The 17,186-nt window shown below is 43.3% G+C and overlaps 2 protein-coding genes across 3 annotated transcripts; one reads left to right on the plus strand and one right to left on the minus strand.

The window, feature by feature from the left end:
- Positions 1 to 850: 850 nt before the first annotated feature.
- Positions 851 to 6,704, minus strand: prrt4a (proline rich transmembrane protein 4a). Its single transcript, XM_049574103.1, has 3 exons — positions 6,329 to 6,704; positions 5,137 to 6,046; positions 851 to 3,043 (listed from the first exon to the last, which is right to left on the minus strand). The coding sequence occupies exons 2-3, from the start codon at positions 5,924 to 5,926 to the stop codon at positions 930 to 932; spliced, it is 2,904 nt and encodes a 967-aa protein (XP_049430060.1). The 5' UTR covers positions 5,927 to 6,046; positions 6,329 to 6,704; the 3' UTR covers positions 851 to 929.
- A 3,657-nt stretch (positions 6,705 to 10,361) lies between these two features.
- On the plus strand, positions 10,362 to 16,657 carry si:dkey-5i3.5 (uncharacterized protein LOC565091 homolog). 2 transcript variants are annotated; one of them, XM_049574104.1, is made up of 4 exons: positions 10,362 to 10,485; positions 11,031 to 11,309; positions 15,025 to 15,271; positions 15,439 to 16,657. In XM_049574104.1, exons 1-4 carry the CDS (start codon positions 10,453 to 10,455, stop codon positions 15,798 to 15,800), a joined length of 921 nt encoding a protein of 306 aa, XP_049430061.1. In that variant the 5' UTR covers positions 10,362 to 10,452; the 3' UTR covers positions 15,801 to 16,657. The 2 variants fall into 2 exon arrangements, with proteins under 2 accessions (XP_049430061.1, XP_049430062.1); XM_049574105.1 differs by having other exon boundaries at positions 10,398 to 10,651.
- Positions 16,658 to 17,186: the final 529 nt, after the last annotated feature.

Here is a 17,186-nt window from a genome sequence, read left to right on the forward strand (position 1 = left end):
CTTGAAAGCACTATGTACCACAAGATATTTGATCCTTGACATTCATGAATGTGTAACTGGAATGACCAATATCAACATATCAACAGTAGAATATCAACAGTGTATCAACAGTAGGCCTACAGTATTTATAGAAAATAAGCTTGGTCTAAATTAAAATAATTTCGTTCCAGAAATTCTTTAATTTTGTATAACCTTTAGAGTTAACACATTCTTAGTCCCAACTTGTCAAATACCAATGCTTGGTCAGTGGCCCTACAAGTCAGATTACAATGCTCTAGGTACTTCTCAGATGTCAGTTTTGGATGCTCAGGGACAGCGTGTTCCCCCTATACATGAATAATGTCTTTTAAAAATAAACTTTTTTTCACAGAAAATGTACAGTTTCTGCTCATTAAATGCATACAGTCTCTGGAAATTAGGGCTGCAGTTTTTACATGTACTTCCTTAGGTTTAGGCAACAAAAGCAAGTGGTTAGGTTTGGAAAAAAACATCATGCTTTGGCTCAAAACAAGTGTGCTTGTCACTAACATAATGTACCATTATGTGTCCTATATCAGTAGCATACACTATACTTACTAGAACTCCACGTTGTTATTAAAGTAACTCAACTGACTTTTGGATTCACATGGGACATGAATTTTGATCTCAGGGGTGAAAGTCCAGACTTTGTTTGAACCATCCACCTCTACTTTCACCCACCCAATGCAGACCCTCTCACTCTTTATACTATGGCAGTTGCTCAGAGTGTCAAAAAAAAAAGTCTGTGAAGATCTCGCTAAAGGGTGTCCCTATGGGTCAGTATCTGACACCAAGGGCCACTAACCAAGCATTGGTATTTGACGAGTTGGAGGTGAGACCATGTTGTCAGAGTCTGATATTTCTGTACAATGTCATGTGCATTTTAACCACAACTAGAATTGTATTGCTTTCTAAAGTTCAATGGTGTCACTGCAAACACTCAGAGTGTCAATTTGTCTGCACACATTAACAAACTCTGCCTGTACAGCCAGATCCCATTCCAGCTGTTTGCTTTCACTCAGGTGTTTAGTCCCTGCCAGCCGGCTGGATCCGCGACTGTCCTGGGAGGCTAAGCTCAGGGTTCGGTAACGCCTATGGTAAGACAAGTGAGGGATTGCTCGTGGGAGGCTGCTCTGGGCAAAGTTTTGACCTCTGTTGGCCCAGGAATGTGAACGCAGCTTTCCTGTCTCCTTGGGATTGCTGCACAGACCCTGGGTTGAGCCAGAGACACTTTCTTTCCAATCCCATTGCTCTGGTGACACTGGTGACTTGCTGTGAGACATCAAAGCACCATGTGGCTGGGAAGGTCTTGAAGTGGACAGGGCATTCTCTTGATCCATGTCACCACAGGAAGAGGTTCGGTATAGGGCATTTTCCACAGAGCTAGGCCCTTGCTTTGACCCACCCTGGTTAGGAGAGCTCAAAGAGTGGCTGGAGGAAGCATGGAAGAGTCTTGGCAAACCAAAGATACTATGAGAGAATAGGGATTCATTGAAAAGAGCCTGGTCAATGCTGCGGGACAAATCTATGGGAGATGGGGGCCGCAGATCCACAGTAGAGTCAGTCTCCAGTCCTAGGCTATCGAATGATGATAGCTGAGACTCAGCTGCATTTTTTGGTTTGTGCGGTGGGCTTGGGGGTGTAGGGAGAGGTAGTACAGTGCTCCGAGTTTGGCTGGCCTTGGGGACACAGTCTTGCCCATTTCCAGGAGGATCCACCATTGAGAAAAGAGGAAGGGCCTCCGACTGTCCTTTAGTGATGACATCACAGACCACCAGCTTTTCCTGCTTACCCTGGGACCAAGAATCATGAGAGGAGAGGACAGAAGAATCTGCACCTCCCTGAGAGGGCAGGGTTAGCCCTCGTGAGGGGGAGCTGCATGAGAGGCGGGACCAAGATCCTGGCCGAGGATGAGTTATGGTCTTGATAGAGGAATTGTTCTGACAGAATAGTGGGTGTGTACCAATGAGAGACAGACCCAGACACACACCAATCTCACAGATCCTGCAGCCTACCTGATAGCCCCACCAGGGCCAGGGCTGGAAACCATAGCCATCAACCCCACCCAAACCAAGGGCATGCAAGATCCCATAAAACTGGAAGCCTCCACATCCTAGCAAACACAACGAAGCCCCTACTCCCGCTCCTGCTGCCCTGCCCCAGTCCTCCACTTTAGCAAAGGGGCAACTTGCAGGTCGTGTCACTTCAGGAGATCCTCCGCTCTCTCCATTGTCATTCAGCCTGTAGATGTGTTTCGTGTTGAATTGCATTAAGCAGTAGAAGATGAGGTAGGAGCATGAGAGAAAGACAGTGAGACACACAAACACACCCTGAGGGAATAGCAGGATCATGGAGGGGAGGCTGTGGAAGAGCTGGAGCATGCCAACACACCCTAGAGAGACCCCAGAATACAACAGGGACATACACAGTAACAGGCAAGGTTTGGGCAAGGCTGAAAATGAGGTGGAATTAGCAAGTCGGAGTGAAAGATGCATGCGTGAACGCAAAGAAAGAAGGAGGAAGGCAAGGGAGAAGGCTGAGATCAAACAAGGGAAAGGCAGCTCAGAGAGCAGCAGAGAGCCCAGAGGGGGGAGACGATCTTGGTGATTGTAAGCGTCATAGAGCAAACAGAAAGCTTGGATCCCTGCAAATGCCAGGAGGAACAAGTGCAGTAGGGTGAAATAGGGGCTTCCCGGGGGACAGCGCAGGGGCAGGCCTAGCAGGCAGACCACAGAGATTAGGCCAAATACAGTAAAGACAGACCCCAGGCCATAGATGTGTGCTTCCCACGCAAATCCCCATGTGGCAAGGGCAGAGTTCCAGTCTGTGTAAAGAGGGACAAAAAGGGAAGCGCTGAGGGCCAGAGTGGGGCGTAGGGACTCGTTGGGGGTAAAATCATCGGGGTAAGTGGGAGTCCAGGACTGGTTTGATGCTTTGCAGGGTGTGGCAGATGTGTCTGTGGTGCCATTAAGCAAGAGTGTACCACTGGTCTGGGAGAGTTGCCTGTCATCGTCCTTGGTGTCATCTGTAGAGCAAACACATTAAGATAAAATATTACCAACTTATTTGTTGTGTCACCACAGAACCAAAGGGTAGTAATTTTAAAGGTTTGGTGTGTAGGATTTAGGGGAGTACATTGGCAGAAACGTAATATAATAAGTATGCTTTCTTTATTTTCATTACCTTAATGAGCTGTTTATATCTACGTATGGAGCAGGTCCTTGGCTACAAAGATCGCCATGTTGCACCGCCATGTATGTACAGTAGCTGAGAATCGACAAACCAAACACTTACTCTATAGGGCCATTTGTGTTTTCATGCTTTTACATCAGGCACCACATCAGCCACCACAGCTCCTCCATGATGAGAGTGTCGTAAAAACACAGATCTTTGCTTTTACCTGTTCAAATCACGTGGTCCGTTTGTTTCAGAGAGGACAGACCTCTGCGTCTAATTCGGCTCATGGTAAAAACCTCTGAAACGTCTGGTTCAGAAAAAAGGTAAGCACACATTTGTAGGTGCTGGGTGACGTCGGCTACTTCTAAAAATCTCCTGAACAATAAACATTGACAGAATTCTAAGCAAGAGAAGTTTAAGCTACTTGCAATCTGCAGTCCTCACCGCTAGATAGCACTAATTCCCCCCAAAGTCTTACACACTGGACCTTTTAACGTGACATAACAAAGTTTTTGGCTGTCAAATGGAGAGAGCATGCTAACACAATAAAATGGTGAAAATGCCAAATGTTAGCTGCAGAACATCAGCATGTTAGCCTTGTCATCATGAGCATATTAGCATGCTGATGTTAGCATATAGCTCGGAACACCGCTGTGCCCAATACACAGCCTCACTTTGCTGTTAGTTGCGTACTTGTGTTACTGTTTTTTTTTAGTCTTGAGTTATTAATGGCTAATTTTAATACTGATGGTTAATTTACAGATGAAACTATCATGATAAACTAACCAGTGAATACAGTAAATTATATCCACAGTCATTGTCCAAAAAGAGAGTAGAGGAGATTCTGCCGTGTGTGAAGTTAATCCATAATAAAACAGAGCAGGCTTGTAACTGGGAATCTCTAACTGGGTCACAGAGAGAGTGGGAGCATGATGATGTAGTGTGTGCGTGCATGTGTGTGTGTTTGTGTGTGTGTGTAAGAGTGAGAGATGTGTGTTGATTAGCCAGCATTGACCTCATTGCTGCTCTCATTCTGTGTGGCTATTATTATGCACGGTCAAGAGGTGTTATGCTGTCCTTTATGTTGCATCCTTTCCACTAGAACATGCAGATGTATTTAACTTTCATATCTGATTGTGACTGTGTAACCACTAAATAATGTAAGCATCTCATTCTCTTGCTGAAATAACATTCAGAGTAAGCTGTATGGAGCCACCAGAATCAGGGAACCTAGTGGTTGTAACAGGGATGTGTCTTATTTCTGGTCCTCAATTAGCAGTGAAGTGATTGTGTCAATGCAGAAGCCGTAAACAAACGGTGACGTAGCTTTTAAAGAAGGGATTTTCACTGCAAAATGTGATTCATTTACTCAACAAACTGGCTGGTATTAAATGCATAGGCAGCTTGAGTACACAGGTAATTTCTCACACAGTTCCGTCAAAGCCCTCCTTCCCCTATGCTTGTGGACACAACACATCATTTACTTTGACAAGTAAGTGCCATCATGTGTATGTGTGCACACCAAATACTGTATGTGTAGGTGTGCACCACATTAACCTCTGGGTGTGGGGAAAGGACTCTGACTGCAGTGGGAATGAGATGTTTCTGCATCAACAAGACAGTGGAGGACTGAATGGGAGAATCTGTGATAAAAGGATTGAGAGGGAAAGACAGAGGAGAGGAAGAGTTAGAGAGGAGAGTGAAAGCTTGGGGGGAGTGAAGTGATACAAACCGTTCTGTGAATGCAAAACAATTGTGTGTGCCAGCAGAATACATATCGCAAACACTGCAGTTGGAGTGATGTAGAATTTATTTTAGTTTTTTTACTGAAGGCAACACTATAAATGCTGCCATTCTCGACAGGCAGCATGATTAGTGTCAGGTTTAGTAAATGAGGAATGCTCCAAATACATTAAATGCCATTCAAGGTAGGACTCTTACCTTTATCTGCATCCATGCTGACAGCTCCTATGTGCAAAATATGACCCGTAATATCAATCAATCCATCTCTGGTCTCCTTCACTGGGACAGTCGCCTCCGGTGTGATAACTGGAGGGCCTGTGCTCCATATCCAACTTGCGACTGATGGAATGGGGCGCTCCGAGCTGGGCCCAGGTCCAGCAGACAGCGGTGAAGTGGAGTCCTGGTCTGGTGGAAGCGAGCCAGATGGAAGAAATGGTAACTGGCTGTCGGTCGTCTCATTCTGAGAGGCTGGGAAATTTGGCTGATTCTCACCAGTCTGTGTGGAATACAATACAGATCCAACACTTTTCTCAGCTGGCTGATACTTGAATGTTTGTCCCTGGGTAGGTTGAGGTGGTACTCCCCCTGGTGATGGCTGTGTACTCTCCTTGGAGGTGGCATCTTCTGTATCTGAGGGCCTGGATATGATAAGTCCCTTCTCATAAGGATACAAAAGTGATGTCTCTGTGCTCTCCTCTGAATCAGTGTATTCACCGATCACACCTTGTCTGTCTGATTCCTCTGATGACGATAGGGACCAACTCATAGGTAGACCCAGGAAGTCAATATTCTCTGACCCAAACATGGGATTCTCAGGTGTTGAACCAGATCCACGAGGCCTCTGTGGGGGCTGTGTGAGACGCTGCACGGCTGTGTCAGTGTCTGGCTCTTGGGTTTTCTTGACATTGTCTCCGGTGAAGGCTATGACATGGAGTGAGAAAGGCAAGGAGAGCGGGAGAAGAAGATAGAGATTCCAAAGAGAGAGCATGGCGAGAGTCTACAAACTCCACCGCAAAGTCACATGCTGTAGGTTTCGGGAGGTACTGTCCAATCACATGCTTGACTAATCTTTAACCTGAGGTCTCTGATGATCTCATTCTTAACACACCTGGGGAAAAAAGAAAGGTAGATCACATTCAAGCTACAATCATTGCAACTGCTCATCCAAAATTTTGTATTGCTAGGCTTGAATTTCTGCACCTGGGGTGAGTATTAAAATGCAAATACTGCACATGAAAAGCATTCCAAAACCCAACACCCCTTGTCTCCCACTAAGTCCTGTGACATACACACAGCACAAACAGCAGAGTGTAAAGATTCATTCATTATAACAGAACGTGAAGAGACGTTAACTGCTTCCTTGTTGCTAGTCTCAGTCCGGCTTTCTTACCTCATCAATAGCCCGCTCTGCTGCAGCCTCTTTAAACATATATGCTCCCCCGTGTCGCTGCATGCCTGCAGTCTCTCTCTGCGTAGCACTCTGTGTCCTTTCATACTCACTGTGCTGTGCCCCTCTTCTCTCCATCAGACAGTCGACACATGGGACAGACCCCACCTCCTCGAGACAACCCCCGCTGTCCCACACTGCCACTGCGCTGGTCTGACTGTCAGTTTGACTGTTTGCACAATCCAGTCCTCCTGAATCTGAGGCAGAATCATCTCTTCCTGCTGTTCCTGTTCCCCACATACACTCACACACATCCCTCTGCTGTGTAGGATGTACTGTGTGCAATGTTTAGTATGAGAAGAGAAGAGGACAGGGAAGGAAAGAAAAAAAGGAAAGGAAAAGGGCATAAATATGTCATGGGGGCCAGAACTCACTCACCAACCATCAGGCAGTCAGTACCCTGCGCTGAATGAACCAGTGCCACAGATCGATACATGCCATTGAGTTTAATTTACGACTGATGCTGTGCCCTTTCTCTTAAAGTAGCCATCACATGAACAACTCAGTTTGTGTCACGAACAGTGGATGAAGCAGGAAATTGTCTTTGAAAAGCATACATGCATAATGCATAATAGCAGTGCATATGTACTGGACATACAGCACCTCTGGGCAGAGTGGATGCACATTTAACAAAATATTGTTGTAAGATTACCACTTGTGACCTTGTTGCCGTGCTATTACTATGGCAGCAAGAGCCTTTGACATGATTGATTTCTCTCTAATGGTGCCACATCACTTAGCTTTCTTTATTTTCTTGTTCACGTGTGCTGTTTTTACCCAATGGCCTCGTGGCCCAATTCAATTCCCAAGGATGGTTCTAAAATAGACACTGATCCACATACCTTAGGATGCATTTAGAGTCAGGGACTTTAAAGCATAGTCACATGTATATGCTGTCTCTGTCTGAGTAATGTAAGGATCTTAAAAGTTATGTATAAAACTCCCCACTGACCATTGCTGAATTAGTGGGACAAATGATTTTCCAAGCCAGGATTATTGTCGCATGGGAATGCTGCCAAACGCACATTGATTCCTCTTCTATCCACAAAGATTTGATAAATATGAATCAAGCTGCATCCCAAACAAATCTGCCAAATATATATTTAGCACAAAACACAAAGACGTAAAGTCTTATTCCGCGTGCCAAGAATAATGTTGGCTGTGACAGTAAATACCACAGCCAATAATGAAGAGAGCAGTTTACCAACTGTCTCCCAAGTTTCATCTTGCCTCTGCACAAGCTTGCAGGATAAAGAGCGTCTTTGCTCACGACAATGGGATTTAGAGTCACATAAACACAGATTGAAAGACAGTGAGGGCTATTTCAGATCATTTAGACAGCCAGCGAAGATAGGAACTTCCCGAGGGGTGTGATTAACCCGCTGTCTGATGAGGACACAGGAAAGCACCAATCCAGCCGTAACTAAAGGGACTGGAAACGAACAATGACAGGCCAAACATATGAGCTCAGTCAGGGACATGGCCAAATTATTGCCGCCTCACACTTGCTATCCTAATTCACTGGGCAACTGGTCTCTGTTTAGACAAGTCATCCTCCAACAAGACAAAGTCAGCAGGGATTGGTGTCCAGCTGGGAATGTGGACAGTGCGGACAAGACACAGAAACAAAGCTGCACAAGCAAAGGAGAGGATGAAAACAAGCCGTGGCTCTGGTTAGGATAAAGGGTGTGGATAAAATAAAATTATATGCTGTAAACTGAGTCCTACTGAGCATGCCCATGCCTGTATAAAAGCCCTCCATGTTAACTGACCTCTTAAAGTGATCAGGGTGAAAAAAAAAAGTTTATTTAATTTCATGACTCCTCATTCAACATTTAGAAGGTAGTCTTTGTTTCAATGCAAATGTTATTCCTAAATGTACACATTTTCTTTGAACGTTTGTTCCTTTTAAAGGGGCTAGCTAAAATCTGGCACATTTACTAAAAACTGCTTGGATGTCTGATGTTAGTATAATGGGAAAACACAGCAAATTAGATGACAAGGAAGAAACCAAACGTGTCCTTTTTGCACTGAATTGACAGTGCTAGCCTACCTGTACTACCTCCTTTGTAAAAAACAATTGATATGACACTCAAAACACTCAAAACTCACTCACTTTTACTATTCACATTATCACATTTTTGGGCCTCTGCCACTGGACCTACGCCTCTGAACAGGCGGGGAGCTCCGGGGGTATCTAAACAACATCCATTTGCACACACTGCGATGACACACAGCTGTTTGAATATTGGCAAAGTTTCCCTGCTTCTTTACACTGGTTCCTGTACAGCAGGGTAGGTCATAATTCAGTGTTATAATCTTTAAAAAGCAAAAATAGCATGTGTTTTCATTCATTTGGCTGTACCTTTGGTAGTTAGCTAGTTAGCCTTACACTTTTCAGGGTTTAATTTGGGGTAAAAAATATGTATCACCTTCTAACCTCTCTGGGTAACGAGTGTCATTACGCACTCGTTACCCCGTTGACTCTCATGCAATCCTTTTAGATTTCCTTCATTTTCATGCAGGTTTTGTGGATTATGAGCCAAATGTTGTGCCTTGGGCGAAGATCAGCGTGAAAATGAAGGAAATCTAAAAGGAATGCATGAGAGTCAATGGAGCACAGAACTTTTGAATCTTAAAAGAATAGAATCTGTTCAGCTGTGTTTTGTTGAGTAGTTGTGATATTCTCTGCAGTGATAAAAGAAGTTGGACAGATATCTGTGGACCTTATCATGAATAATTTTATGTGTAAGCCCCAACTATATCTGTGGGACTCTTTTATCAACTGAATCAAGATAGGTATGGGAAGGTAACTTTCCTCCAGCTGACGTCATTCGTGTTGATTCATTCAACAACCCTGAACTGTATGCCTCCATGATGGAAACATAGAACCCTTTTTGTGTTAGCGGAGAACATAGAACCTTTTTTGCAGGGTTAAGTGGGGAACATAGAACCCTGGAAACATAGGGATGACACCTCGCCCAGCACGTTAGTTCATTCGTTGTATTGATATCCTGTCATGTCACATCAAATCATATATCATATCACGTCACGTCATGTCACGTCACATCACATCATGTCATATCATGTCATATCATGTCATGTCATCCCAGGTAGCCAAAATGGCCTTGCCCAGAATCAGCCTGAATTTGGCATACTGGATGAAATTAGCTGGGCTGGGTCTGGTTGCCTGACTTAGCTGAGACTCGGCGTGAATGATGCCCCAGAATTGGACCAAATCAGCTGTCCCGATTCGGACAGCAGACACTGCCATCACTGGGCTATTACCAGAAATGACCTGGCCCAGCATTGGTCCAAACGCGGCATGCTGTATGACATTAGCCGGGCCACATCAAGTTGCTTTACTCAGCCAACACTCGGTATGAATGATGCCCCAGAATCAGGCTGAATCAGCTGACCAGATTCCAGCTGCTGACACTGCCATCCCTTGGCCGTTATCAAAAATGAGCTGGCCCATCATCGGCCCAAACTCGGCATGCTGGATGAAATTAGCCGGAGCACATCCTTTTGCCTGACTTGGCTAGACTTCGGTATGAATGACATCCCAGAATCGGGCTGAATCAGCCGGCCCAATTCCGGCTGACACTGCCATCACTGGGCTGTTATTAGAAACGACCTGGCCCAGCATTGGCCCAAACTCAGCATGCCGGATGAAGTTAAGTGGGTTGACTTGGCTAGGACTCTATGTGAATGACGTCCCAGAACTGTGCCAAATTGGCTGTCCTGGTTCCTGCTGCCATCACACTCTCCCATTTATTTTATTGAAGTGGACTGCACAAATGTGTGCTTGTTCTGTGGTTAGTTCTCTAGTGTAATATATAGCTTACTGTGATTGTATAGTTCTGGTTTCTTATTTGTAATATGTAAACATACTGTTTGTACCTGATGAATGCTGTAGAGAGGATTGGAGAGTAACTAAATACTGGTCAGACCGGTCAGACTGGTCTTACTTTAGTAGTGTGTTTGCTGAGCGCTTCACTTCCGGATGAGGGCAGCAGATCGCCTGAGCAGCCACAGCGAGCCAACCGAGGACACACAGCCATCAGATGAAGAAGGAGGAGGAGAGGAAGCCTGGAGAGGTATTTGGAAAGAGGGGACAAGTCGATAGTTTTTTATAACGGGGACACACTGCTGACAGAGGACTCGTGCTGTGCTAGCTAACTTTGCACTACAGGGAGGGATGCGCTTTGGTAGAGCCGTGCCTGTACACTAACCAGAGCATCACTGGCACATAACCAAAAGCAGGTCAGTAACGGTTAACTCAACAAGCAGACAGATAACACGGATAAGTTAAAGGCTTAACGGTTATTGCTAACGTTACTAACTGGTTTGACACTGGGGTAAAGTTAAGACAGTTAGCTAACTTAGCTAAAGCTGTGTTTGAGCTCTGCGGAATTAGCGTTGTGTTCGTACGTCATTAACGTTAGAGGACAGTTGACGGTTGTTTATCCTGCTAATGCTATGACGAGGACGCGAAGGGTTAATGCTCCGGTGTTTGTGTCCGGTGATACAAAGACACATGCAGTGTTTGTGCTTGTTGCGTTAATATGTTTAAGTTGTGTAGTTATTTGTAATGTGTCTTTCTCATTGTCACGTTCCGTCTGTTTCCTCTTTTCTTCTCCAGGCACGGGGCACATCTCCAATGGGAAGCCTGGCCGCAGCCTCAGTTTTGGGCAGGGCAGTCCTGAGCAGAGGCGTCACAGCCCACCGCCTCAGCAAGAATGTCACTTTCTACGTTAATGAAGTAGCACCTCCAGTATCAGGATGTCAGAGCAAAGTCTCTGAGGAGCACAAACCCCTCATGCTGATGCTGCCCTGGTTGGGATCGCGCCCTCAGGCTCTGGTGAAGTATTGCGAAATCTACTTCCGCACCGGTTTCGATGTGCTCGTGGTAGAGAGTGAGGTGAGTTAAGGACAAGAGGAATGAATATCAATGAGTAGGAGACAGATTTGACTGCTAAATTACTAGTTAAGATGATAGTGGACGTAATCAATGCTTTGTATCACAGCTACACAGTTAGAGCTGTGTGTTATGTGCTAAAATTAAACTAACTTCATGATGACTCAGATGCATTATTATGATTTATGATGAAATGTTAACTGCATATCTGTGGATGCTCACCTGCTAATGAACTTTTTTTGGGATACAGGGAACTGCTGTTTTATGTTCATGATCACTTTAAAGCAACACTTACTTTTCTGGAAATTTTACGCTTTTTGTTTAGGTTAAAATGCTATTGATAAGCTGATGGCACACTAAAATGTAAGTGAATTCCACCAGAGATACAAACTCATAATTATTACCATTCTTATATGGTTCTAAGAAAACTCCGACCAATCATTGCATTCGAGCGTCCTGTCTGTCTTCCCCACATGGAGGCCTCCGGCTGACATAACCGCCAGCGTAACATCCCCCCGAGTCTGTGGGACAACAAATAGGCTAGTAACAGGGACGCTTGTGGATATAAACTAGTGACAGGGACGCTTGTGGATATAAACTTTTCTCCGTAACAATGGCAGACAAATGCGGACCACCGCAAGCTAACACTAAGAGAGAATTCGATGCTGCAAGAGCTAAAACTCGGGTCAACATCGGCTCTGCTTTCGAGCAATGGCAAAGACTGATGCAGCTTCATTCTGAGCTAAAAAGGGACGAGATGGTCGCAGAGTTTCTGCTAGACAGGTATTTTTTAGTTTGCCTCTAATGTAACATAGGCTATAACGTTATATATGACAACATAGCATCCAGTGGCCATCCAACTGTAGCGTAGCCTCTGAAACATAAACGTTATCTTCCTTGCGTTTCCACTTACTAGTAACGTTAACGCTACTATCTAACGTTAGCACTGTAACCTTATTTTAAAACTCATCAGTCATCACTGACTCCGGGGTTGCGTTTGACTGTCTTGGTTGCAAATGTTACACTCGCTCTCCTCTTCCATGTATGTAACGTTACTTTGCCAACGACTACATCTGTCATAGACGTAATGAGGACGTAATGGAGGAGGGGGGAGTAGACCTTTGGAGGGAGGTGGAGTTGCAGGAGGAGGGGGATGGGACTTTGGAGTTGTGGATGTTCACATTTTTTGTAAGTGCTGTGTGAAATGCAAGAAAGGTAAGAGTAGCTTTAAGTCACGTAAATGTGCCAGATTTAGCACAGAAAAAAGCGGATTGATGGCATGTCCACAGAAGGGCACATTCTGGGCACAAGCATATAACAAAAGACAAAAGCACATAGCAAAGCACAAAAGCAAAAGAGCATTGAAAGTACATATCATTTGCATATTATTTGGTTAATAAAAATATACAGTAGAATACAAAGGCCTGTCATCCAAGCATCTAGAGGTTTGTCTCTTGACTGTCCAATGAGTAAGTTAAAAAAAAAGGTACCATTAAAAGCCCATTTGTGTATAACGAGAGGTGGACAGTAACGGACATTTACTTAAGTTCTGTACTTAAGTAGAGTTCAATCAATCAATCAATTTTATTTATAAAGCCCAGTATCACAAATTACAATTTGCCTCACAGGGCTTTGCAGCATACGACATCCCTCTGTCCTTTGGACCCTCACAGCGGATAAGGAAAAACCCTTTAACGGGGAAAAAAAGTTGTTGAGTGTCTGTACTTAACTTGAGTATTACTCTTTTTTTGTAAGTGTATTACTTTCACTGCACTATATTAAAAGACAATTATTGTGCTTTTGACTCTACGAAATTTCAATGAAGGATCTTGTTACTTTGCTTTGAAGTCAGCAGATGGTTTTTTTCCTTTCCTAAAAGCCTGTGAACTGTGGGTGTGTTGTGCATTGCATGCTTTTTCTTTTCACTATCAGTAGGTCCTGCACCTGTCCTTAAAAAGTACACACACAATTGTGACATACTATCTCTTCATAACATTATGCCCTAAACTTTGACCCTCTTGCTTTTATATCTGTTACCTTGAAGATAACACAAACGAGATTGACCCGGAGAGCTCTGCGGTTGTTGCTTTGCAATATATGGAGTTTAACTAGGGTCAAACAGCTGTCGTCTATTTGCAGCTCGGTCGATGTGACGTATCATCCATTGCGTATAGGATTGTGGGTCAAAATAGCCAGAACAGCATGCCAGTTTGCATACTGCAAAATTGGACGGGTGTAGTAGAACGTCCTGGTATTTTTGGCATGCTCCATAATGACTTACTATGTGTTGGGACACACTAAATCTCTTTCTGGCATACTGTATAGTGTGGTAGTATGGGGATTGGAATGCACAGTGTGTTCATGCAGCTCTGCGTGTGGTGTTCCCATACCTCTACCTTGCACATGTGCTACTCAGATTGGGCAGCTCATGAGAGCGGAGAGAGGAGGGGTCATCAGCATGTGGTTGTCTTGAGGTGAAGAATGAGTCATATCGTTTTAAATGGTTGCTCTGTTTACCATGCACAAACTTCATCATGGCCTACAAGAATTCACCATCCAACCTGAGAAAGCATGTCGAGGTCTTTAAACATTTGCTACACAAACAAAACAAAACAAACAAAGAAAGTTGTCTGTGCTTGTAGTAGCTCTAGTTTTTTGCTGTTTGGTCAAATGACTGTTGAATGATTTTCCTGCAAAAGTGTACACTGTAGTATTATCTTATTTGAAAATGACAGACAAAAAAAAAAAAAACTTTTAAAAACGAAGGTTTTTTTGTTTAGCGCAAGTACTACAGTACTTTAACTCAACTAATAATTTGACTCAGTCAACTTTCACTCATATTGAAGTAATATCTGACCTGTATTTGATGATATTTGGTCTATACTTTGACTCAAGTTACTGCAGGAAACAAACTAAAAGTCGCTGAGAGGCTGAGGCTGGGCCTGGTTAGCTTGTCTGACACGCCAACAAAAGATTTGCTGAGATTCAAAAATGCGTTCAATAAATGTAATAATGAAAAGGAGTCATCTTATTATGACCTGCACAAACTTGTACTCAAAATGATCACAGAGAATCTTGTGTTGGCGTGTCAGACAAGTTAACCAGGCCCGACCTCCCCCTCTCAGCGACTTTTAGTTTGTTTCCTGCGGTAGTTACATTTTTGGCAACAACAAATACAGCGTCCACCTCACCCTCTCTTTGAGGTGAACAGACGATGCGTACATAGAGTTTGTGTGTCACTACCCAAATTCACGTGTCTCGACTCTCCCAAAAAATATCCCAAAAAACATGCCGCAATACAAAAATATAAACCATCCCAAAACTTACAAAATCTTGTCCTTTCTAAATTAATTCATGGCTCCTACAAATAGAGTTGTGTACTTTCTCTACCACAAGATGTGTGGTGTGTGTTAACAGGATAAATAGTTAATTATAAGCCTAAGAGATGGATCGATTAAGCAAGAGCATAATATAAGGAAGGTCAAAAGCCCTCATGCATCTCAATTATCAGATCTTATCTTTCTGTAATGACAAATGACACTCATGTCAACAAATCCCCCATATCCACCCAGTATGAGCAGGCACAACAACCCCCACGCTCACGTTTACAACAACAGATAAGACACATGCCGTTTAATTACTCAGTTAAAGGATGGGCCCTTAAGCCACACTGATTTTTCACCACACTCTGTTTTCCTTTCTGTTTGTTTTATGCTAGGTGCAAGAGTTCCTGTGGCCTCGCTGGGGTCTGGATCACGGAAAGAGGTTGCTGGAGTTGCTCCACACTGAGCGCTTTGTGTCCCGTCCTCTTCTCGTCCATGCCTTCTCTATCGGTGGCTACACATTTGCTCAGCTGCTGGTGCATGTGTCCCAGGACACGCAGAAATATCAGGCACTCACGCAGAGGATCAAAGGCCAAGTCTTTGATAGCCTGGTGGTGGGCTCTGTGGAGCAGATGTCCACAGGTCAGTCAGTATTGATGTGATTTAACACATTTATCAGTTTCATTTATAGTACCCATGGTGCACAATCACACTAACTTGATCCAAAATTGTGTGTTTATACAGGAATGTATGAATAGGAGTGAATGCAAATGAATTAAGTGTGTTTTTTTCCCCTCCTCTCCACCCAGGTCTTGCTAAGACTTTATCTCCACGTTGGGAAACAGTGATAAAACACGTGAGCCTGCTATACTTTAGCATGTTCAGACGCCAGACGGTGGACTACTTTAACACGAGCATTGATGTGTTTTGGAACAGTCCCGTCACAGCTCCTGGGCTGTTTTTCTTCTGCGAGAATGATCCATTGAGCAACCCACGAGTCATGGAGGAGCTGATTGATTACTGGCTGAAGCGCGGGGTGGACGTCACAGCAAAGAAGTGGGAAGATTCAACACATGCAGGTCACCTGAAGAGGCACCCGGAGGAGTATCTGACCATCCTAAACACATTCCTGCAGTCACTCCGTTTCGCCCCGCTGAAGGCGAAGATGTAAGGTGATTTTGTTTAAAAAAAAAAAAAAAAAAAAAGCCATTTTACCTTTTACTTTGCGTGTTTGATGTTTTTAATTTAAAATATTTGCCTACAATGTGTAACTACAGTAGTGATAGTTGACTTAGGGAGAATACATTATTTAAAATTATACTCTCATTGCAGTACTTTATGTCGCATGAACTGTTGTGGCTTGAACCTTTACTGTGCTCTCATCTCAGGAAATATACTTATTGAATTTCTGAGCTTTAAAGTTGTACAGTTACATTTCTCACATTGGCACTTTGACAGCTAACAGAGGGGGAGATGAGACTTATATATTTACTGGGAGCTTCCCGAAACAGAGAATAATAAAAGCCAGGAGCACAGAACACCATGTAGGTCGTAACAGTAGTTAGAAATAAGACCTATGGGTCCTTCTCTTTAAGACATATCATTTACATCATGAAGGAAAAATTGAAGTTGTTTCCAGAAGCCATTGGACATTGTACTGTTTTCTACTTTCTGTTAACCAAAACATATTTTCTCTATATCTCTGCACAACCTTTTATATTTACACAAGCAACTCTAGGACTTGATATTTGATGACCACTGTTCAGAAGTATGTGTTCATTTACAGTGCTGAACTCAACTGAACTGAGGCAGTGATGTCATAATGAGCCTCAGGGGAAAACCTGTAGTAACTACGGTGCTTTCACTAACTACCAAAGCAGAGTTGTTTTAATGTTTTACAAATGAATGAATTGTTTGTTGACGGTTGTCGAACATGAAACAGTGCCTCTGATATTGTCAAACTTTGTGTCTCATAACTTGAACTTTTTTACATTTCTGGTTTATGTATTAAAACTATTTTTGTCAACATTTTCTGTTGTCTCTTTTATTTTAATTTTTGTAGTACAGTTGTCCTTTCTCTTTGTACTTGTGCCTCACCTGCCTCATTTGTTTTTGTGGTTGGAGATGAGATAAGAAAAATTTGTTCATGCATAGGGAGATTACTGCCCAGCAGTGGCAATACAAAGTAGGTAGTGTTTATACACAATGAGTGCAAATATACCACAGACTAAAATAACCTAACAGTATGTGCAAAATATATATATTAAAAGAACAGTTAGGTGCAATATAAATATATACAATGCCAAAATCTAGTTAAATCTTCATTTAACTGGGTGGTAAATAGACCGGGGATGGTTGGATATTAGTTGTAAATAAATCTGGGAATGTGTTGAAATAGTATATGAGTGAAAGAAGAAATGTAAGAAAGACGTAGATACATATAAGTTTTACTTCTACCTGCTCCTTTTCAGACACTGTTATTTGTGTCTTGTTTGTTTTTGAGTATGTTTTTTTTTTTAATTTTTAATCTTGGTTCATAATAAAGTCATTCATTTAT

Source organism: Epinephelus fuscoguttatus, linkage group LG4 (assembly GCF_011397635.1).
Source record: "Epinephelus fuscoguttatus linkage group LG4, E.fuscoguttatus.final_Chr_v1".
Lineage (NCBI taxonomy): Eukaryota > Metazoa > Chordata > Actinopteri > Perciformes > Serranidae > Epinephelus > Epinephelus fuscoguttatus.

What these genes read in the sequence shown, in the direction of transcription:
- si:dkey-5i3.5 (XM_049574104.1), top strand. Translation starts at nt 10,453, where the DNA reads ATGAAGAAGGAGGAGGAGAGGAAGCCTGGAGAG. An exon ending in TGCTCGTGGTAGAGAGTGAG is followed by an intron (nt 11,310 to 15,024) that starts GTGAGTTAAGGA and finishes GTTTTATGCTAG; the next exon opens with GTGCAAGAGTTCCTGTGGCC. An exon ending in TGTGGAGCAGATGTCCACAG is followed by an intron (nt 15,272 to 15,438) that starts GTCAGTCAGTAT and finishes CTCTCCACCCAG; the next exon opens with GTCTTGCTAAGACTTTATCT.
- prrt4a (XM_049574103.1), bottom strand. Translation starts at nt 5,926, where the DNA reads ATGCTCTCTCTTTGGAATCTCTATCTTCTTCTCCCGCTCTCCTTGCCT. An exon ending in CAGCATGGATGCAGATAAAG is followed by an intron (nt 3,044 to 5,136) that starts GTAAGAGTCCTA and finishes TTTGCTCTACAG; the next exon opens with ATGACACCAAGGACGATGAC.